The sequence below is a fragment of the Symphodus melops genome, assembly GCF_947650265.1.
Source record: "Symphodus melops genome assembly, chromosome: 14".
NCBI lineage: Eukaryota > Metazoa > Chordata > Actinopteri > Labriformes > Labridae > Symphodus > Symphodus melops.
Window position 1 is genome coordinate 14,238,534 of NC_136704.1, and position 22,399 is coordinate 14,260,932.

The window sequence follows — 22,399 nt, forward strand, 5'->3', positions numbered from 1 at the left end:
TTGGCACAGAGGAATATGTTTTTTAGATCAGTGGAATCAATTTACTTGTTTTTGTCTTTTTATAGGATGTGTCAACATTACAAACATCATTAGAAATATAAGTATTACCAGGTTTGTGTATTCATGTTCATGTGCAACATCTTTGTGTGTGTGTGTGTGTGTGTGTGTGTGTGTGTGTACGTACGTACTTGTAGGTGGTCCTGTGTCCTGCTGCCCCTGACCTCAGAGGAAATGTATCGGTGAATCAGCCGTCTTCAGGAGAGGGCCTTTATGTGGGCGTGGCTGACAAAAACAAAAGCTTAACAGTCTATGTTGAGGGAAACAGGAAGTTGTCACCACCAGTTAAAGTTAATCCAACATGGCAACCACCCGCCAGTCAGAGTCCAGCTCACAGCCTGGCTCATAATGGTGAGGAAACATTTAAGACTAACACTTACTGAGAAGGGGCTGAACCTCTGAACGTTACTTTAACATGTTGAAAAAAAGGAGTTTGACTTTATTTTTTGTGTTAATTTGAAACACAGTTTAAGATAACGGAACCTAATTGTTTGTCTTACCTCTCTATTATGAAGTAATCATTTTGTTTGAATGTAAGGACAATACAATGTCTGTTTTTCCCCAATTACAGTGCAGATATATGTAGACAATCCAGCTTATCCAACAAATGCAGATGTAACTCTTCTGGCAGTGGCTCAAGTACAAGACCCTGTGGAGTTCCTCTGGCACTTTGGAGACTCGAGATCAGTCAGAACCACCTCAAGGACTATCACTAAAAGATATCAAAAACCTGGGAGGTATGAGACAGATAAAGATGTGAAAGTACTATTTGGATTCTTCTTTTATGCTATACAATAACTTAAAATGCATCAATAAAAATAGATCATGTATACAGAATAAATTACCATATTTTCTATTACTTAGGTTATTATTTATTTTCTTCCACCTCCCATTTGAATCCTCTCCTCTTCAATGTAGGTATGATGTAGTTGTAGTCATGACTGGCAGCCAGACTTCTGTTACCTCCGATGTGTTTTCGCTGGTCATCCAGAGAGTGGTGAGGCTCAACAGACTGCTCCACCCAGCTTCTGTACTGCAGAACCAAAAAGTTATGTTGGGTTGTCGGGTCAATGCTGGGACTGATCCCACCTTCCTGTGGAGCTTTGGAGACGGATCATCCAAAATAGGGCAGAGCACAGAACAGCACGTCTACCACAGGTGAGTTTACCATCAGATTTAAACTGAGCGTTGTTATAGATTTAGGTAATTATAATGTATATTTATCTATGTTGGTCAATATGTCACCAGAAAAAAACAGTATTAAATTACATGGATTGTAAACGTTCTGTTTTGCATATTTTAGTGGACGTTTTAAAAAGCAAAGTCCTCACAGGAGCTTAAAAATGCAAACATTTTGTGTCATTGAATACGCTGGTCACAAATTTAAGCATCCTTATTAAAGTGTGTGGTTTTTTTTTTACATTTTTGCATTGTAGTGATTTGTTTTATACATGTATGTACATTAACTGACAATATAGTGGCATTTCAATAAATGTAATGCAAAGAAATGTAACTCAAATATGTGTTTCTGTCTTTAAAGCTCCTGTGAGTGTTTTTTTAAATGTTCATGAAACTTACTGAAATGAATAGTGGGGCATCTTTAAGAGCTACACAATCAAACCTGGCCTTTAGGAATAACGTTGATTACATCCATATTGTTGACTTTTTCTTTCTTTTTTTTACATTTTCCAAAGCAGAGATTTTTCATATGTTTGCATTTAAAAGAAAGCAGGATTAAACGTTCTGTTTAACAACAATACTGTTCAAAATTGGCAAAGATATAAGTAACCACAAACATAAAGTTCCTAACAAGAGCTTTGAATAGAAAAAAGTTGTTTAACCTTCTATCAAGATGGAGCTGTCTTTGAAATGTCAATAACAATCATGCTATAATGTTGGATTATTTGTCTTCATTTTTAAATGAGATGAGAGTTTGCTTAAGTTTAATTAGAATTTTTGCCTATATGTATTTTTACTCTCTGCAGGACAGGAGAGTTCACAGTGAACGTCACTGTGTCTAACCTGGTCAGCTCTGCCTCTTTAAGTAGTCACATCTTCATTGTGGACCGGCCTTGTCAGCCTCCACCTGTTAAAAACATGGGGCCTCTCAAACTACAGGTACCTTGTTGCATCAGGTATAATTGAAAATATATGTTATATTCCCACTTTATGTGTGTTCTCTAAACTTTTCTTTTCAAGGTTCGAAGATATGAAGTTATCCGTCTTGGGGTGACCTATGAGACTGAATTGGACTGTGACATTTCAGGCAGCCTTCATTACACCTGGACATTATTTGACTCTGCAGGGCATATCTTGCCTTTGCGTCTTATAAACACAAACAGACAGAGCCTCATTCTGCCAAGACATCTCCTGCATTATGACACCTACACCGCTATAGCCAGGGTAAGATGACAAAAAAATCATAGGCCTTTAAACTGGGACCTGGGGCTCGATGTTCTTGTCCTGTATTTACAGACACTGATGTCATCACCCTGCAGGTTCAGGTAACTGGCAGTGTGGTCTACAGTAACTACAGCGCAAGATTGCAGGTGATACCAAGCCCTCCTCTAGCCTTCATCCAGGGTGGCACAAACATCTACATCAACAACAGACACACTGACGTGGTAACCCTAGACGGTCAGAGATCGTCTGACCCAGACTTCCCCATGAACGTGATCAGGTACAGGAACACTTTTAATGGATCTTAATCTGGAAACATTTTACGAAAAAATGTCCATTCACCTTTTGGATTTTTTTCTTCACAGTTTCAGCTGGACATGTAGACCCGTCAGCTCCATCGCCAGCTCCTGTTTCCACCAAGACGTTCCCACTTCATCCCCCGTGCTTTCATTTCCGGCCAGTTTCCTAAAAAATAACTTTGACCAGTTTCAGTTCACTCTCACCGTCCACAGCGGTGAGCGCTCAGCTTCAACAGAGACCTTTGTCACAGTAACACCAGGTGTGATCAGGTAGGAGCTACTATACAGGATCTTAAGATTTAAAACCCATTTGTTGTTCATCATATTTACTTAAAAAATACATTAAATGCGATACTTTGAGTTGAACTGTATGTCTATTTTTAAGATTTGGCAGCAGCTTAAAGCACGTTGGTGGGACAAGATATGACAAACATCATCTGACTCTTTTAATACAATTTCTAAAACCCTAAGTGCTAATAGTCAATAAATGAAAAATATGGCGCTCTAATCATTTCCCTTGCAATTTGACTCAGCATGTCACTATTTCATGACTCTACATGGTGGCACATGAATTACAGAAACATGAAGGAAAGTTGAAGATGAAGGTGAAAGGGGAATAAAAAGAAGATGACAGCAGGATATTGGCAGACTTTGTTTAAAAAGAAGTTAAAGCACGAAGCATGATGCTGACACCAAATTGCACTAAATGAATAAATAACATCTACACTTGACCTTTTTAGTGGTCCTTGTTTCATAAGCAGGTGTAGTTAAATGAGGCTCTTTTAAAAGAAGCATCAATGTTCAACTAGTTTGGGTCACCCCAAATTGTGTCATGGCGTGTCTATTATATTGTACCATAAGTCACCCTGCATTTCGCTCCCCTGCTCTTAATGTGTAAATGTTTCCAATCTAGGAAAGTGTCAGTTTACTGCCTCCAGTGCCAGGAAGATCAGCTGAATTGGGATCAGTCGTTTTCTATCAGCGCCGTGTGTGAGGGCTGTGATATGTCCTCAAAATCAGTGCAGTACAGCTGGAGTCTGTTCTTAGTCAAAGCTTCCTCCAAGCCTGTCATAGAAGGTAAAACTAAGATGTATGCACCTGTGAATACATTTATTTCCATCAAATGATTTGCAAGTAAAATCAACAAACTTAATTCCTCCTCTTTTGTCCTATTCTAGTCCCATTTTGTTACACATTGGATCTCAGTGCTCCGTCAACAATCTTGGAGGGTTCAGCAACTTTCTCTCAGTCTCCTGGGACGTCCATCCTGCCTCCACCTGTTAACGACACTCTCCAGCTCACAGTGGCTCCCAATGTATCTGAAACAAGATCCAGAAAGAGATATCAGAACCTGGCTGACAGCTCAGTGTCATTAAAAAATAAAAGAAATAAATCAAGTAAGCAATAAAACAGCAGGGCTGGTACTTCTGTGAAACAGAGGAATGGGATTTTTTTTTGCACTGAAATTGAAAAAAGAAAAGAAAAAAAGCAGCCTACCACTAAACTTCTTATTTCTTTCTACTCACACAGGTTTGACAAATGCTGAGCATGTCTCCTCTATAATCAACCCAGACACAGCAGGCTCTGGTAAGCATGGGAAGCTGTGTGATTTTCAATGGTGCTGCCACCATTTACTTTTTAAGGCGTAGGTGATATAATTCAGTTGTAGTGGAGAAACATTTGAAAATGTGACATTTTACCGCGCTAACTATTAAAAAAAAAGCTTAAAAGCACTTTCAGCGTTCACATCATTATAGAAAATCAACAAGAAGCAATGATGTGCGAGGTTAAAGTTACAGTAAAAAGGACAGTTTATGAATAATTTAACAGCTTATCCTCTTTATGTCCAGGAGAGGAGCCCTTTTATCGCCCTCTGGGGGAGTTTGACCCTCCAGAGCCTTTGTACTCTGCTACTGAATACCAGACTCTTGCCCTTGACAACAGCAGCGTCCTATATCCAGACCACTTTGGACTGAGTGACGTTATCAGTGAAATGCAAATAGATTCCGACTCCTCTGCTGACTGGGAGCTTTCTTTTCCTGTCCTGGAAAGTGATGACTTGGAAGGCCAAATAGGTGAGACTAAACAGGTCCCTCTGTCGTGGCAGTCTGATGAAGTCATTCAGTATCAAACTGCTTTTTTAGATGAGCTCTTGCAATAACACATTAAAAGGTTAGCACACCTCCATGTGGTTTTTCATCAGTTATTCTGGGTAATAAGACCAAAGTTAGCCAAGGCAGTCTATTAATCAATAAAAGCAATAAGGATGTGGCATTTTTCCCACCCAACGACAACAAAATTAACAAAAGCTGAAGGAGCTGTCAATCAAAGGCAATCAGTTAGGGCACAATTGAAAACACCTGTGTTAGCGTGCTTTGAGCATGTTTAGGGTCTTTAAACCAGCTGTTATTGATGATTTGTCCACTTGGGTGCTTTGCTGTGTTTTGTGTTGTATTTTTAACGTGTTTCTTCAATGTAATGTTTGAGCCTTGTGAAAGGAGATTTCCTGTTACTGTTAGGGAAGACAATAACGTGTGTTTATCTATCTTAGCCAGTAGTGCACCTCTAGTAGCTTATTTTGAGTTGTTCCTCCTATCACCTGATGAAGTCACTGACTTTATAATCTCAACCAAATCCTGAGGCTAATATTTTGCAGTTTCCTAAATCGTGCTTATTGGAGCTTGTTGTTCTGGGAAAAAGCTGCCTGCTGCGTCTAAGAAAAGCTAAAAATCAGCTTGATAGCTAAAGTGAAGTAAGATGAGCCTATAGATAGATAGATAGATAGATAGATAGATAGATAGATAGATAGATAGATAGATAGATAGATAGATAGATACTTTATTGATCCCGGGGGAAATTCATAAATGTGTTGTTCGGTACTGAAGCAAGTGTCATATCTGTATCTATGTTTAACACAGCCAGCACTTTCACATTACATAAAACATTAGTCATATTACACAGTCGTTGATATTTACAGGAGCTTTAAAAAAATAAGCATCTATAAAATTCAGAGGCAAAGTGGAGGTTTTTTTCAAACCAGTTACCAAGTAACCACCAACCACTAGTCTTATCATAACAGATATGATACCTTAAACATCCTGTACAGTTATCCAGGACATAAGTACAACATATTAACACAGCTGATCCTTTTACAGATTCAGATTATGACCTCTACAGGATCCCAGAGGAAGGAGAGCCAGGAATTTCAGTAGGTCGACCTACAGGTACAGTGACCGTCATGTCTTTGTTTGCATAGAATCTCGTCAGTGTGAGGTTGTGTTTCGAGCCATGTTTGTGTGCATCAGGTGTAGATGAGACCTTCAGTCGAGGAGAGGATTCAGAGTTTGATCCAGCATTCCATGAAGATGAAGGAAATAATCTGGTCGATGACAGGCCACTGGTCACAGCCCACGAGCCAACCTTATTGGATCTCCCTCGAGACACAGTGGACAGGAGTGTTTTTGAGTCCTACACTCACACAGGTTCATAATTTTCACAACTCAATGAGACACATTTTCCTTCTTTACCTCTCTCATCCTTGCAAAATTATTTTCTCTTTCAATTTTCCAGGAATTTCCTCTTCTCTGCTCAGCTTCAGACCGTTCAGCCTGAGACCTGGCAGCAGATACATGTTGGAGGTCTCTGCCAGTAAGTCTTTCATCATGCATTATTGGAGCCTGTCTTGAGGACATTTTCTCAACACATAAGAAGCTTAAATTAGGCTACCGACTTGATGAGGCCAAATGTTATTTAATGTGAAAAGCAATCATCACAGAAGTCTTGTTTTTTCTTCTTCTCTTTATTTGCCAGATTTATGTTTGTAAATGTTTGTTAACAAAACTGATCTCATTGTCTGGTAATATTGATGCAGAATAGACAGGGTGGATAACTGGATGCTAATCTGATTGTTGCATGTTGTACTCAGGGTCTCATGACAGTTATCTGGGCCGGACTCAGCTCTTCTTAAAAACCAACCCTGCTCCAAAAGCCATGATGTGTCAGGTCCAGCCAAGCAGAGGAATAGAGTTCTTTACACACTTCGGCATCTTCTGTACCTCCGGGAGAGAGGTATCTTCTGTCTCTCACAGCAAGCAAAAACATACATGAAGAAAAAAATTGAGAAAGCTCTAAAAAAAAAAAAGTTACTTTTATTATGCAACTTTCTTAATGAACCGTTTGCAAGTATTCTTATGGCATAGGAAAATAAGAGAGTCATTTTCTCTTATTTCACAGAAAAGTTGTCTTTGTGAACACCAATTAAAAACCTACTTGGAGAGTTTAGGTTTTTGGTTGACTTGTGATTTTGTGTAAGCCAGTTAATTTCTCTCTGCCATATGTTCACAGAAATACACACACCATGTACTGTACAAACATACACACAAAAAAATGAACATTTACACTCGCAGACTTCGCAAATGAGCACATTGTGTGTGTTCTGTAAGAGTAATAATTACCCTCTAAACCATGTTTTTGTCGTTGTGTATGCTAAAGGATTTAGTGTACGAGTACAGCTTCAGTGTAGGAGACAGACCTCCCAGGATGCTGTATGTGGGCAGTGACTTCCAGTACTACTTCAGCCTTCCTGCTGGTGACCCTGATGATGGCTATAAAGGTGAATATATACACATACACAGAGAGGTATTACAAAGATGTATCAAAAGGACAACAAGCCATCAAGAAATGTTCTTTTATTACCTTGCTGACAGTGTGTTTGTTCCTGTAGTAACTATTTACATAGTAATCAGAAGTAGCATCAATGGGGCGGCTACTAAATCCTGTCCTGTAGGCGTCCAAGTGCAGCCAAGATTCTTCAGAGACGACTCTTCCTCTTTGCATCCTGATCCTGATCTGGAGCTGTAAGAATCACACTGGCATCACATCATATCAGGATTCTAGTCATGTATATGTGGTAGCTTTTTGTCTGAAGTTTTCGTCATCGTGCTAATACTTTGGGTGCTAGTTACACCAGTACATATAGACAGACACTAGACAGATTGTAAAAACTGGTCATGGAGTTTGTAAAACTGTGTATCTTGTCAATATATACATGTCTGATTATGTTTTGTTTTTTGAAGTTGTTGCTGTAAGAAAAGAAAAAAAAAAGAAAATCATCACTTATACATCCTTCATTGGTCAACTTGTGTTGGAATCATATGTAGAGTTTTGCATGTTATTAAGTTATTTTTTTATACATTATAGAGTACATGGTTGTGCAATATGGGTCTCTTTCTCTTTAGTTCAGAGGCAGGTCTCAAGAACCTATCAGCTTTGATGCAGCTTGGGAACAGTTTAGAGATTCGTAACTACGTCAGTCTCCTCACCAGCATCCTGAACCGACTCAGCCGGGACACTGAGGCAAACACACACATGCAGAGACGCACACGCAATGTACTTATCTGCACATTGTGTGAGCTGGAGAGCTGTGAAGAGGTACACACACATACTTGTGCTTTACATCAATGATAACAGAGCCAAAGTCTTTATTACAATGAATCCCTTGAGCTATTTTGATTCCCTGATCCTGCCGCTCAGTTATATTGAACTGTTATTGATTTGTTTAAATTTTTTTTTTACAGCATTTTAATAACATGCATTTCAATCCCAGGTATCGATGGTAGACAACATCTGCATTCTTAAAAAACTTCTGTCTGTTACACGTCAGGTAAGTGAAGCGTCTCTTTTCGCGAATTTTCACTGATGTAGAGACACAAATGGAAAGCGTTTCTCCTTCTCACTTTATTCTGTTAAGGTCTCACTCGCAAGTGCAAGGAGAGTGACGGCTCATGTCCGGGACATCTCTGAGCAGTTATCGCAGTCCAGAGCTTCAGGCTGGTACCATCTGAACCAAGAGACACTCAACACCCTGGTGTCCCTGCTCTCATACAGCCTGAAAGCTGCTCTGAACAGTAATGACCTCTCGTCAGAAGATGTTGACGGTGGTGATACTACACAGGCTTTAGAATCTGACTTGCGTGATAGAAACATTAGAAATGTCCTGTCTGGTGGCTGCATGTCCAGTTCATCCCCTGGTGTTTACATAGAAAAACATGGATCCATTTTAATTAGACAGAGGATGCAAGTTGTCGCTGAGATTCTCCAGACTGCTACAAACCTGGTGCTGGTAAGAAAAAAAGATTTGTTTCCTTCTGCATACCTACTCATCAACCTACATATCTTCCCTACATTTTTCTCCTTTAATTCTGTTCTTTTCTAGAGGAACATCTGGTTTAACGAGGCCCAGGAGCTCAGACTCAGCTCCCCTTTAATCGACTTACACGCCAGATACCAAAACCAAACCTCCACAGTCGTCAGCATTGGTTCAAGCACCTTCTACCTGCCATCCTCCATGATCCAGCTCTTGTTTGGTCGCAGGAGAGAGACTCAGAGACCATGTGTGCTCAGCTTGCTGACCACGCTCAGCCACAGCCCTTACACCTGGGCTCACCATCCTGGAAAGGTTAGACTGCTGTGACATGACATTCAATTAAACATCAAAGAGCATTGCTCTAATTTTTCTTTGCTGTTTTTCAGTTGAGCGGAGCAGTGATGGACCTGAGCCTATACAGGTGCAGCACAAAGAGAAAGATACCCGTTCACTCTCTTATTCAGCCAATGATTATCGAGTTTCAGCCACCACAGAGGAACGTAGGTCCCCTGTTCTGCAGTTTTCCGAATTTGCACCATTTCACTACAGTCAAATGATGTTGTGATGAAATCCTTTTTTGCAGAAGAGCTCTGTTGTGGAGCACATTCTCCTGCGCAGCCAAATCAACTACCACAGCTTCAGTATTACCCAGGAGCACTTGCAGCAGGCCATCCAGCTCAGTGTGGTGTTCAGGCCATCGCTTAACAAGGCATTTCCCATCATGTTGCTCTTCAGGTAGACCTGCTGGGTTTTTACATTACAGTCATCATCATGTACTGTGACGGACAACATCGAAACATTGTCATTTATCTTGAATGAATTTTTACGTACAATGCAAAAAATGTGGCACGTAAATGACCAAAGAGTCCTTGTTGTTGCAGAATGTTTGAGAGGCCGACTCCCAGCATGCACCATCTGCTCAAGATTCACCACTGGGAGAGCAACACCACGCGCATCACTCTGCCCCCATCCTACCTAAGTGGTAAGGCTGAAGAAAATGTGACAACAAGCATTTAGCTGTTGGCTGAGATTACAAACTCAACAGGAAAACAAATAGTACAAAAAAAACACAACGATACAATTGAACTTGTTCCATGAATGTAAAAGTGATTGGATTAAGTTGGGGTCATATCAGCGATTCCCCTTATTCAGCTGTCTTTGTCTTGCTACCCACATGGTGCTTTATCAGTATTTAAGCCTCTTGTTACAGTTAGAAATGTCTCATGCCCTGTAATGCTAATATGATGAACATTTCCAGCTGCAGGGTTAGGTCACCTGGCCCTGCTGAACGCAGATTTTGAGAAAGCAGCCAGACACAAGTACATGAGTGAGCAGGTCAGCTACAGTTTCACTGTGGACAGCAGCCTGTGTTTGTCCTTGGATCACCACAGGTGGGCCTGGACACAACATGGCTGTAAGACACAGCAAGTGGACGCCGATACTGCGGTCAACTGCAGGTAAGGAGTGTGTGGGCACGAGAACACCGTCACAGAGGGGAACACAAGTGTGAGAACTAGCCACCTACTTAGTGCTGATTTACATTTTTGAGTGTTTTCGTGCTTCTTTCCTTCTTATCTCAGTTGTCAGCAGTTGAGGCCAGTGACTGTAATGCAGCAGCAGATCCCGAGCAGCCTCGACACAGCCGGAGTGGACCCGTTAATAAGGTGACCTTAATTGCATTAGATCCGAATTATGCATTTAACACAGAAAAACAAAAACTCTCAATTACTTTAACTCTAAGTAATTACACTGTGTCTTAATGATTGTTTAGTAAGACACAATCATCATACTTATAATATTATGATGAGTGTAAAGGTGTAAGGAATGCTAATACCTCAAACAGCATCTTTTTCTGCTGCCTTGAGCTGACTCTGATTCTGATTCTGTGCACAGTTGTCCGCAGTTTTAAGTATTATATGTAAAGAGAATAACATGTTCTATATGTTCTATAATAACTCCTCTCTCTCTCTCTCTCCCCCCCCCCCCCCTCAGTGTTTCTACTAACCTGACAGTGTTGTGCATGCTGGTGCTGTGTGTGTGCATGTACATCCCTGGATTGGTGGTGTGTAGGAGAGCTGATGTGGTCTCTGAGGTGAACCAAAGGGTCCACTTTCTGTCTGACAACTCGCCTTATGACCCGTACCTTTACGCTGTTACAGTCCACACTGGTCCCTGCTCTGTCGCCGATATGACTGCAAAGGTACGATTTATTTTGAATCCTTTAAACACAGACATTAAAAGCAAAACTAATATCGTGTGTCTTCAAACTTTGAAGAGTATTCTTTTTTTTTGTAAATGATTGTTTCATCTTACCTCCCATGTGGCGTCCATTGTAAGAAACAAAAATAGTCACATTTAACAGAGTGATTTGAACTGAGTTTGTATTCTTGTAATATAACACATTATTGCTCTTGTCTGTGGGTGTTGTACGGCTGATTTTACAGAGCAAATAGGAGAAAGCCGCTAAGAGTGGTCCGATTATTGGTGTCGTCCCAAATACTTGAGTTTGTGCGGAGAACCATGTAGATAACATCTCCTTTCTCAAGTTGAAGAACAAAGGCATTGGACACGTTGGCGTAGTCGTACTGATCATTTGAATCGTAACAATGAGTAATTGTCTTGTCATTGTGGAACAGTTTAACACCCATTACTTTTAACTGTCGTGCGTCCCAGCCATTGAATCTGATGTAGTAGACTCCTTTGACCGGAGCTGTGAAGATTCCTGCAACGAAAGAGAAATAAAGCATGGAGTCAGAACCTTTTACCTCATGTTCGCCATTGAGACACATCCTTTGCTAAATAAGTGTGAAATCAGTTTCATTTTTATTAAAAAAAATAGTTCATAAAAGCCCTTTGATTGATTTACAGTTGACTGAAAAAATTATAAAGAAGTCTTAACAGCAGCATTCATTAGAATGACAAGGTTCTTCAATTAGATTTAACAAAGGCTACATAATACAAGCAAACAAAATGCTTTGCTAAAAAAAGGAACGTCGCATGCTAGCTGAATATGAAAAACTGCTATATATGAGTTTAAGAGTCCCCTTATCAAGAAGACATTTAAGAAAAACAGAGAAAGAAGTCTAATCTCATCGAAACACTGGATGCAATGTGAGACCTTGTGAGAGATGTAATTTAAAACAAGATCTCAGTCAGCCAGACGTGCAACAGCAGCAAACACATCATCCAAAAAATACAAATAAATAAAAAGTCTGACAGCAGGAGCTCTAGGAACATCAAAGTGCTGCACCCTGTCTGGACAATTTAAAAAACAAGAACATCATTTCTCTGCAAAGAACAATAAAAAAACCCCCAAAAAACTGCAAATAAATGTACAATAACAATGTATAGGTGACTGAGGTGGATACCTGTAGTCGGACTGTAGGCCTGGCCAATATTGGTGAAGACTTTAATGAACTTAAGTGTGACTTCAGTATTGAAGGGTCCAATTTGTCCCACGTCAGTAAGACCGACTGAGAATGCCACCTTTGGACGGTCTGTTTAAATATTGGAGTTGTGCATAAAGAAAGTATTAGAGCTTTTATGTATACACATATAAGAGCAGGAATATTATTTGGAATGTTGAGGCCAGTAAATCAACAAGATTACCATCCTGACTGAACGCACAGCATTCTGTCAGAGACAGCAATAAGAGTTTGATGACAGTTTTTCGTAGATCATAACGCCTCTCTGCAGCAATTAATTCCTTACCACCATTTTGACATTATGCTTTATTTTGCTTACCTGCATTTTCCCTCTGGAGCTCCTCAACAACATTCTCAATGGAGCTCATTCTGGTCTTTAAAACTGTAAACACAGATAACATATTATTATATCATTATTAGGGGTTTTTGTCCCTTTATCAAAACAATGAAATCTTACCTGAGTTCTGATTTTGAGTTGTTGTTACTCTGACTTGAAGATCTGTTTAAAAGCAAGTGTATCATTAATCAAAAGCCTCTCATTTCTCCACATAGCTAAAATCCTGTTCTCTTCCTTCAACGTTTTGAACAGGTTAGCAACAAAAACGTTCCTTATTATGGAACAAATGATTACATACAGTATACAGTGTGTACCCTGTTTTAACGTTTGAATGATTTTTGTAGCTCACCTGCATTCTCTCTCTTCAGCTCTTCCAGCTGGTTTTCACTGGTGCTCAATCGGGCACTCAAAACTGAAAACATTTAATGTCACCGTGAAAGTGGGTTTAAATTCAGTAAACTGCCAAGTGTTAAGGTGCATCAGGAACTACACCTTTTATATGTTCTATAGATAAAGATTTGTCAATAAAACAACAAAAATAATCACTACTCAACAAGAGGGGTGTTAGATTTAGATATAATACATTACCATGTGAAATGCATGGCCCACAATAATGATATTATAAAGGGGATTTTGTCATGATTGATATATTAAGAAAATGAAACAAATCAAAATTCATCCCAATATCTAATCAGCCAAGAGAATATAAAAGTCCCTAAAAAGGCACAGTGCTGGAATAATGTATTTTTTGTTTACATAAATGTGGGGACAGTTTTGTATACTGTTATGTTTTGTCCTTTAAACTTCTTTTCAACTCTGTCCGACATTTTCCTGCTGTCCTCCTCTTTTTTATATCCTCATATCAACCTCATTTTGGCACATGAGGTTTTTTTCCACATTCCCTTCATTCATATCACAAGCACCACCATGAGGATTCGGTCATGTAGTGAATCAAATCAGCAGAGATTTACCTAATCATAAAAAAAATCATTGTATCACATGTGTCAGAACTCCTTTTCACCAGTTTGATAGTTGTGGATAACTATTTGGTCTAAGATATTGTACTTGCTTATATGGTTGACCGTTAAGATAATCAAAGCAATAAAAGAGTTATTAGGCATATAGAAATAGCTCAGGTCATGCATTACCTGTGTTTTCATGCTCCAGCTCTTTTATCTTGATATTGCTGTTCCTCAGCTCCAACTTTTGTTCCATTGTCATGACTCTCAGCTCCTTCAGTTCAGCCCAGATGTCAGGGATGATGTTGATTGATTCCCTGAATTTATCAGCTGTTGCTAAGACACTCTTGCCATTCTCCTGCTCTGTCCTATTACTGTTGTTCCCTGTCGGGCTTCCAGTGTCACCTTGAGTCCACGTACGGTCCAGACAGAGCAGGAACGCTAAAAAAAATGCAGTTCTCCTCATTCTGAAAAGTCACCTCTTTGGACAGCAACATGGACTGTAACACTATCTTACCATGTACCTGACTTTGTTTACACATAAAATAGGTCACTGAACAGCTGTGAGAGTTGAACAGATGTACCAGGAAACAAGGTCAACAACAGCTCACAACATTCAGGAACACACTGGCTTGAAAGTAAAAAAAAACTAACCAGAACTGATTTGAGCTTTCAGATGAAAGGAATCTATGATTTCATGTTTGATCTTTTTCTACAAATGTATTTGTTGGTTCCCCAGACATTACCTGCTATGTGTCTATCTCTATTGGTTCACCAGGTTTACATTGTGTTGAATGGTAATAATGGGATCTCACAGACAAAAGAACTACAAGTTCCAGGATGCACCTTGTTCAGGAAAAACACTCGCAATACATTTATCGTAAGGTAAAATCTAAATATTACTTTGACCAAGTAAAAAACTACGTTTTTATCCCTTTTACAACAATAATACATTTGAAGAATTTTTTAAAATCCTGCTAAGTATTTTCTTTCTCTGTAACTGCAGTGCAGCTGACTCTCTGGGCTCAGTATGGGGGGTTCACATCTGGCATGACAACTCTGGCCCCTCCCCGACCTGGTACCTTAAAAATGTGGAAGTATCTGAGGTTAGTCTATCTGGAATTCAATGTGCTGTTTCCTCAGTGCTTGGTGTTTCCCTTCTACCTCAAAGATGGTTTGCTTTCTGCTTTTCAAACAGGTGAATAGAGGTAATGTAAAAGGACGTTCTTGGCTCTTTGTTGGCGACTGCTGGCTGGCTGTGAATAAAGGGGACGGTCGGGTGGAGAGAATGCTGCTAGTTTGCAATAAGGGAATTGGCTTTGTTAAGGTGGAGTGCTTAAATAAAAAACCAAATGAACACCCTCAAAAAACAAAAAAACCCTTTTATCTTTTCTAAACATGTGCATGCATTCTTGCAGATGTTTTTTCTCAAGGTGTCCGACTACTCTGTCGACCATCACATGTGGATATCTGTACACAGCCGCCCCTGCCCCAACTCTTTCACATGCACTCAAAGACTTGGTGTTTGCCTGCTGCTCCTGATGGGTTACGCATGTGTAAACACAATAATTATATCACAAATGGATGATCAGGTTTGTCTATAAAACCTTTCAAATTAAACATCTGGTCTTCGAGAGTAAGAAATTGTATAACCCATAAAAACTTTATTCCTGATCTCCTGTTTACAGTTGCTGTTAGAGGTGGGCATCGTTGATGTATCAGCTGTTTCCGTGACAACAGGAATATTAAGTGTGGTGGCTGTGTTGCCTGCTGGAGTGTTGATATCTTTTCTGTTCCGGCTACGTGATGTCAAATTGACAGCGTCACACACCCAACACTCAAATGGCACAAACACTGAAAAGATCTTTTTTGAAGGTGAGCAGATTTTTCTTTAAATTTTTACTTTGGGGCTTTTTATGCCTTTATGTAGAGACATGACAGTGGATAGAGACAGAAACCAATCAATATGTAGGTATGTCAAATTAACAGTCTTGTATTAGCCATTTTTATACAATATTATTCATTATTCTATTATATAATTCAACTTTGTATTATTAGAGATTTCTTAAATATTTCAGCACCAATTTTCTACTCTAGGTGGAGCTAGATAAATCCACTTTTTAGTTTGAGGTTATTGCTTGCTTACTGCTTTAGCTTTGTATTTCCCGACCCCCAGCCGTATTTGAGTCTTGTTAGTGAATGCACCTGAAATATAAACTCAATTTTAGAATATACCCAATATATATGAGAATCACTTTCTTCCATTGAGCCACATATTTCTCCTCATGTCATTGTGGTGTTTTTCTCCTCACAGAGGCTCTGTCAGTGACTGATAGTGTATTTGAGCCACATCTCTTCTGGAGTAGTCTTCAGCAGTGGGCAAAGGAAGCACGGACGAACACACACCAGGTAATATCTGGACAATCAATATTTTCCCCCTGTTATGTCTTTCATGTTCTCCTTTTCATCTCATAGCCATTCTCTTCCCTTTCTGCCCCTTCTTGTTGTGTTGTAGGGCCGTGACCTGGTGTCAGCTTCTTCTACGAACACATATAAAGAACCTGTTATCCAAACACATGTGGCCATAAAAAAGGAACAGGCTTTTGAAGTCGAGAATACGAGATCAGCTCTTCAAAATGTGGCCCCGATTACTGAGAGGTCAAATGTTGATGCACCTCAGGGAAAAGTGTTAGGCCTTTTAAGTGAAAGCAGTGAGTTTCATGGAAGCAAACCAGCTCTTTTGTCCAGTTCGAGGGCGGGAGTGGAAGCTATTCAAAGGGATAAAGATCCTCAAGGAAAAAAGGAGGAAGGCAGCCATTACCAGCCAATTTGGTCCAATTACAGCAGACGTGAAGACAACGTGGCCAGTCTCAAAAGGAGAGGATTCCGACCAATATCTCAGTGGAGCCACTATCTGGCCTGGACCCTGTGTCTGCTGTTGTCTCTCTGCTGCCTGGGGCTCTCTTTAGTGCTGGGGACCAGGTAGCACATACACAAAATCATTAAATGGGTTAAAATATAAAATGATATGAATGATTGTGAAGCTGTCGGTTATGTCTTATTGATAAATACCTTTTAAATCCTTATTTATATCCTCTTATAACTGTATGTGTCAGAGTCTAAATGTTTTGTGTTTTCTTGTTTTAGGCTCAGCAGCAGCCAGGCTCTGCTTTGGATGCACTCTCTTTTCATCAGCCTGATGTCTTGCATCTTCTTCATTCAGCCAGCTGTGGTAAACTAATGCAGGCCAGCTTTCAAACGTGTTTCAACTGTTTGTAAAACTGACACTGTTTAACATGTCAGCTCTTTACATTTTCCGTTGCTCTCTTGCAGATAGTCGTGGTGGCAGTGGTCGCCTCATTTTGGTACAGAAAAAGAGCCGACTTCCACAGTTTCTCCAGAGTCAGAGAGGTTGAGACAGAGGTTTCAAAACTGCAGAGTCCCACTGGTGCTTATCAGCCAGAGGATCAGTTTTTTAAAACTGCCTTTCCTCTGACGAGATGCACAAACCGCGAAAAGGTGATAGATGCACTCTGCAATTATTTGATTCTCATCTTTCTGTTTTTTTTATTTTTTTTATTCAACATATCTCTGATTGACAGCTGCTTGGAGCTCGCCAGCGTGCCCGGTTCCTCAGACATGTACGCCCGCCAACACTGGCAGAACTGAGGAAAAGCCGTGGGAAGAAAAAAAGAGAAGCTCTAATCTGCAAAACCCTCAGGTATGAAGCTGTGTACCTTATGTGTACACCTGTGTGTATTTAAAGTTGAAGAAGGAATCATCCCTTTTTCTTCTCTTCCAGGGATCTGTCGCTCTGTTTCTCCATGTTTTTCGTGATACTCTGCATAAATTATGACAACTCACTTACAACGGATTATAACCACCTCAACACAGCTGTCAGAAAACGTTTTATAGGGTAATATTTACACACACACACACACACACATCATCTCTTTCTTCGTGTCTGTTACCTTCTGATGAACACACTCTTTCTGCAGAGGCCATGAGGATTCATTTATGTCCATACAAAAACACGACGACTGGTGGATGTGGACACAGAGCCATCTCCTTAACTTACTCTACAAAAATGCATCAACCACAACCAAGGTGAGCTACAGCGTCTCTGAAATGACTATAATCAACTGTGATTAAGGATTTTTATGTTTCATAAGTATGGAATCAAACAAATGTTTCACTTTTTTTTTTTTTTACTGCTAAATGCCTTGATTTCGTCCAACAGTCAATCATCTTAATTGGAGAGCCAATTCTGTGGAAGACAAAGAAGTGCAGCTTATTTCAGGTCAATGTTTGCTGTAACACACGGAGGGGGGGGGGCCCACTATCTCTCTTTCTGGTTTCTACTCTATTTACTGTACTAAAATCAATGTCTCCCTGTAGAGGGTGCTGTGTGACCTTGAGTTAAATCCATTTTCTATGGAACTATATTGCAGGAATGTTTGCAGATATTAAAAGTCGTTGCATTGAGGGATTTATTAATTCAGTTCAAATTTGAGAAGAAACCCTGTGCTGTAAATTCTTAGAGCAATCACTGACGCACTGTTACCTTTGATCGCCCTGACTGTGAGTATTCTGACTGACTGTGCTTTGTATGGCTGCTCAGGTACCGAGCATCACTCTCATGCCAGAGTATCTTCGTTCATCCATGTCTGGGAGCAGCACATCCTCTCAACCACAATCCAGTGTCTTTGTTCCTACAAAAAAAACTTTAAGGACATGTGGTCAGCTGGGCTGCTACTTTGGACAAAGAGTTGAAGTCGGCTTAGGCCACAGAAAGTGAGAAACACACAGACACACACGCGATAAAAGTGATTGAGTTATCAAAACGCTTTCTCTGCTGAAACGATTTACTGATGCCTACACCCTCACGTCTGTGAAATCCTCATCATCATTGTTCAATTTGTCCCACTGCAGGTCTGATGCTGCGTCCAAACTGAAGCTCCTGAGTTCAGGTGAATGGTTGGGCCGACAGACGGCAGCTGTGAAAGTCCAGTTCACCTTGTTTAGTCCTGCACTCAACTTGTTTACCGGTGTGACGATGCTCGCTGAGCAGAGCCCAACAGGTGTCCTCCTGCCCTCTGCCAAGGTCCAGTCAGTTAGGGTGTATCACACCCCTGCTGTGTGGGACTATGTTGTGATGGTGTGCCAGGTAAAAATCACCGACTCTCAAAACCAAGTACGGTCTTCAAACAAAACTGTTCCCAAAATACTTGTGCTTCAGTTGGTTCTGAAAGACAAGACAAACAACACGGGACACTTTTTCTTCATCCCCTCCAGCTCCTCTTCCTTCTCTTGTCTCTGCTGCAACTCTGGGATCAGGTGTACAGTGTAGGGCAGGACGGCCTGTTTGGATACTGGAGGAGGCGCCGCAGCTGGCTAGAAGTGAGTCCTCCACATAATGACAAAAACACAGAGGTAAACATCGCACTGAGAAAAAAAGATTACAGCAAGCTTTAACATACTTGAGAAAAGTGGATACAAATACACGATACACAATCAACACACACACACACACTTGCATGCAACAATGCAAACAAGATCACAATGACCAGAAAGGGTAAACCAACCTTTAGCTCTTGAACTAACACAACGGTGAAGTTATTCACACACACACAAGGTCAAGCACACAGCATGACATTGGCCACACAAAATGTAGCATACCTGTGCCTGCTTTATTTTACGCTAGAATGAAACCTCTTTCTCCCTGTCTCTCTCTTTTCTGCAGGTCAGTTTGCTTTCCGTAACCCTGGTGTATTACGCTTTTTACATCTCTCACTCTGTAATTATCATGGACTTAGTGGAGCTACTGCAGAGACACAACCACAGGGGACATGTCGATGTCGTACTTCTGGCAACCTGTGAACAAGTGAGAGAAAGAAAGAGTCGTGTGAAGGAGGGGAGGGTTGGAGATGCAGGAAAAACAAATATTTAATGTTGATAGTACCGCTCACTGCCTGTCCTGCTGTAATTTAATAAATGACCTTCTCTTTAAAAAGAAAGAGCCTTATCTTTAACAAGATTATGATTAGGAATTTAATTAAACAATATTATGTAACCATTATTTATGACTTTATGTTTGTGATTATGTAGTTGTTAACCCTTTAGTTTGTAGTTTTTGTAAGACACGCCTTTATTAAATACAAGCTGAGGAATTCAGGTGTCAAACGTGCTTTACAAACATGACTTGAATGATTCACAGTGATGATGTCTTGTGTTTGCAGTATGTCCGCAGTCTGCGTGGACTTCTTCTCTTCCTCCTCACCACGAAGTGTGTGACTGTGTTGAGCGTGAACAGGATGTTTGCCACCTCTGCTGCACTCCTCACTCGCACACTTTCCCGACTTTTATGGCCCATGGTAAAAAAAAACATTGTACAGCAACACGTGTCAGAAAACGGCCTATGTTGTCAGCAATAGACACTGACATTTTAGAAAAGGCAGGTTTAAGTTTTTAAAGTCTGTATGAATGATGCCATCAGAGGATGTTGAGGAATGTCATCAAACTATCAGTGACGTATCGTACAATTCTGTGAAAAACATAATTATTGTCCTGCAGTGATCATTTGGTCTCAGCAGCAAACATAGAAATAGTTCCCCCCTTCTGTCTTAAGGTTACAGGTCTTATCCTGATGGTGGCGCTGTCCTGTGCGGGGAATCTCCTACTTGTGAAAAGCTCCTCGCCCTTCAGTTTACTTTCCCGCTCACCTCAGCCACGACTCGGTCAGGACTGGAGTCACAGGCCCTTAAAGGGCCTCCTCCTGTCTGAGTGGGATCTTCTTTACCGAGCAGCTCTTTATCTGTCCTCCATTGTGTGGACAGCAGGGGTACATATATGAAACACTTTTTTTCCTATACATTTTGTAAGTGAATGATGACTGAATGAAAGACTAAAAGACAAACATAATGTTTAATAAATCAGTCATCGCTTAGGTCATCATCTGTTATTTTCTAACAGCAGTCTGTCTTCTTTTGCAGACTCTGGGTGTAGCGTCATCGGTTTTCAGAAGTGCCAAACCACCTCTAACGAGGGGGAACGTCTTTACTGTAACAGAATTAATCGATTACATCAGACAGAGAGTCTCTGAGGTCACAGGGTGGGCACAAAGACGATCATGGACTGAAAATCAAGTGGAAAGGAGGGTAAGAAAAAAGCAGCTCACTCAAGAGAGAGATGCTTTTTGCAAAAAAAATAATAATTCAAAGTCATTTTCATTTATATACTTTTCAACCTGCACCTCACTGTCAAATTACCTACAGTCAGGTTATTGAGAGATGTGGAGGTTTGGCGTTTACAGGAACATTTTATGTACACAAAATAATAGTTGCCGAGCTGAAAAATAAAACTGTTCCTAAACAGTCACTTTGCAGAAAAGGGTCATGATGTGTCACACCAACAAATGTAAAGGTGGCCTAAACGTTTATATTTGTAGAGTTCAGAGATAAATAGTTGTACACTTCTTTTCAGACTTATCACCTTGAGGAGTTTGAAGGCCTAGTGGATGAACTTTTGTTTAAACTCAACGCCCTCTCAAACAGTCTGCACCTCACGCTGCCCCCCAAAGCCCACCACCACAGGGAGGACAACAGTCCTCACACCTCACTAACACAGGAGCCCCCCTACATGGACACACAGGTGACTTTACCTCCTAAACAAAACAAAGTGCTCTTGCACGATGTATTCTTTGACATGTCCTCCTGAGAGAAAATGTGTGATTCTGCTACAGGACTCTGTTAGATCACTATCAGAAGAGACAATGGCTAATGATCACTCAGATGTCAGTGGCCATGTGGAAACCCTTTCTCCATCTTACTTGCTCAGGTAATCATTTTGTATGCAAATTATCTAGACTACATGTTAATCATAAGCAAAAAAGTGAAATATCTTTGATTGCAAAATGATGCAGTATCCTGTGTTTTTCTTCATGGGAATGGATTACCAGGTCCAAACTTGAACCGGGGATACTGACACTCCAGCAGCAGAGATGCCAAAGGAGAGAGAATTGCTGCTCCAACACTGCTTTCACATTACATAATTCACAACAACCTGACACAATAACAGAAGAAAGTCCAAAAGACAGAGAGCTTCAGGATTATCTAAAGATGCAAACGTGCATGTCCCCTCCAGGTTCAACACCCCTGATTACAGTTTGTTCAGATGATGATCCTGAGAAGGAAGTTGAGCAGACGACTAGAAGAGACGACAGCCGCTGGCTGAGTGTAAGTCAGGCCACTCATACAGAGGTGGTGGTGGAGGTTCAGGTACATAAGGCACCTGAAAGTCTTGTATCATTATAAACAATAGGGTCCTTCTGCAGGAAACATTATCATAATGATGTATGCTATGAGTTTAGGATTTTAATGCATCTCCTCAACTAGTAAATCTAGATATAGAAACTAGATAATCTGGATCACATGCACATATGAAAAGTTCAATTACGTTTGTACCTGTGGCCTTTTCTTACTTTGTATGAATCTATACTTACAACCTGCCATTTAAATGTGATTGTAATGAAAAAGATGTACACATTAGAGTTGCATGTTTCTGTTTATTTTAGTGCCATCAGTTAAAAAAAAAAAAAAAAAGGTTTCCGCTTATATACATTGTATGTGACTGTTGTGTGATTAAATCTGACATGTGAACATTTCTGATCAACAGTCTGAATATTTAACAATCTGTTTCTTAGGCTGTAAAGAGAAATTAAGGATGCATTTATTTCCCTTAATCACATGAAATGAAGCTACGTGTACTAATCATTCACT

The 22,399-nt window shown here is 40.3% G+C and overlaps 2 protein-coding genes across 2 annotated transcripts; one reads left to right on the forward strand and one right to left on the reverse strand.

The window, feature by feature from the left end:
• Positions 1-358: 358 nt before the first annotated feature.
• Positions 359-22,201, forward strand: pkd1l1 (polycystin 1 like 1, transient receptor potential channel interacting; the record flags this gene model as incomplete). The annotated part of the gene is made up of 49 exons (XM_079361606.1): positions 359-398; positions 629-794; positions 976-1,215; positions 2,043-2,175; positions 2,257-2,460; positions 2,556-2,737; positions 2,823-3,026; positions 3,670-3,833; positions 3,935-4,153; positions 4,607-4,831; positions 5,912-5,980; positions 6,062-6,238; positions 6,327-6,404; positions 6,682-6,824; positions 7,248-7,368; positions 7,480-7,612; positions 7,994-8,186; positions 8,362-8,418; positions 8,506-8,877; positions 8,971-9,213; positions 9,288-9,401; positions 9,485-9,636; positions 9,783-9,883; positions 10,160-10,358; positions 10,482-10,565; positions 10,894-11,101; positions 14,401-14,507; positions 14,629-14,728; positions 14,821-14,949; positions 15,041-15,214; positions 15,311-15,497; positions 15,937-16,031; positions 16,138-16,604; positions 16,770-16,854; positions 16,956-17,141; positions 17,225-17,343; positions 17,425-17,538; positions 17,621-17,729; positions 17,863-17,922; positions 18,244-18,416; positions 18,555-18,789; positions 18,918-19,022; positions 19,366-19,506; positions 19,862-19,996; positions 20,251-20,463; positions 20,615-20,779; positions 21,105-21,272; positions 21,364-21,458; positions 21,580-22,201. The coding sequence occupies 49 exons, from the start codon at positions 359-361 to the stop codon at positions 21,932-21,934; spliced, it is 7,938 nt and encodes a 2,645-aa protein (XP_079217732.1). The 3' UTR covers positions 21,935-22,201.
• On the reverse strand, positions 11,256-14,265 carry LOC306835327 (uncharacterized protein). The gene is made up of 6 exons (XM_079361798.1): positions 13,812-14,265; positions 13,013-13,075; positions 12,784-12,825; positions 12,646-12,708; positions 12,270-12,398; positions 11,256-11,623 (listed from the first exon to the last, which is right to left on the reverse strand). Exons 1-6 carry the CDS (start codon positions 14,086-14,088, stop codon positions 11,340-11,342), a joined length of 858 nt encoding a protein of 285 aa, XP_079217924.1. The 5' UTR covers positions 14,089-14,265; the 3' UTR covers positions 11,256-11,339.
• Positions 22,202-22,399: the final 198 nt, after the last annotated feature.

Excerpts from the sequence above, each read along its gene's own strand:
- LOC306835327 (XM_079361798.1), bottom strand. The coding sequence starts at position 14,088 with ATGAGGAGAACTGCATTTTTTTTAGCGTTCCTGCTCTGTCTGGACCGT. Across the intron at positions 12,399-12,645 it reads GCTCCAGAGGGAAAATGCAG|ACCGTCCAAAGGTGGCATTC; the intron begins GTAAGCAAAATA and ends ATATTTAAACAG. Across the intron at positions 11,624-12,269 it reads GGCCTACAGTCCGACTACAG|GAATCTTCACAGCTCCGGTC; the intron begins GTATCCACCTCA and ends CTTTCGTTGCAG.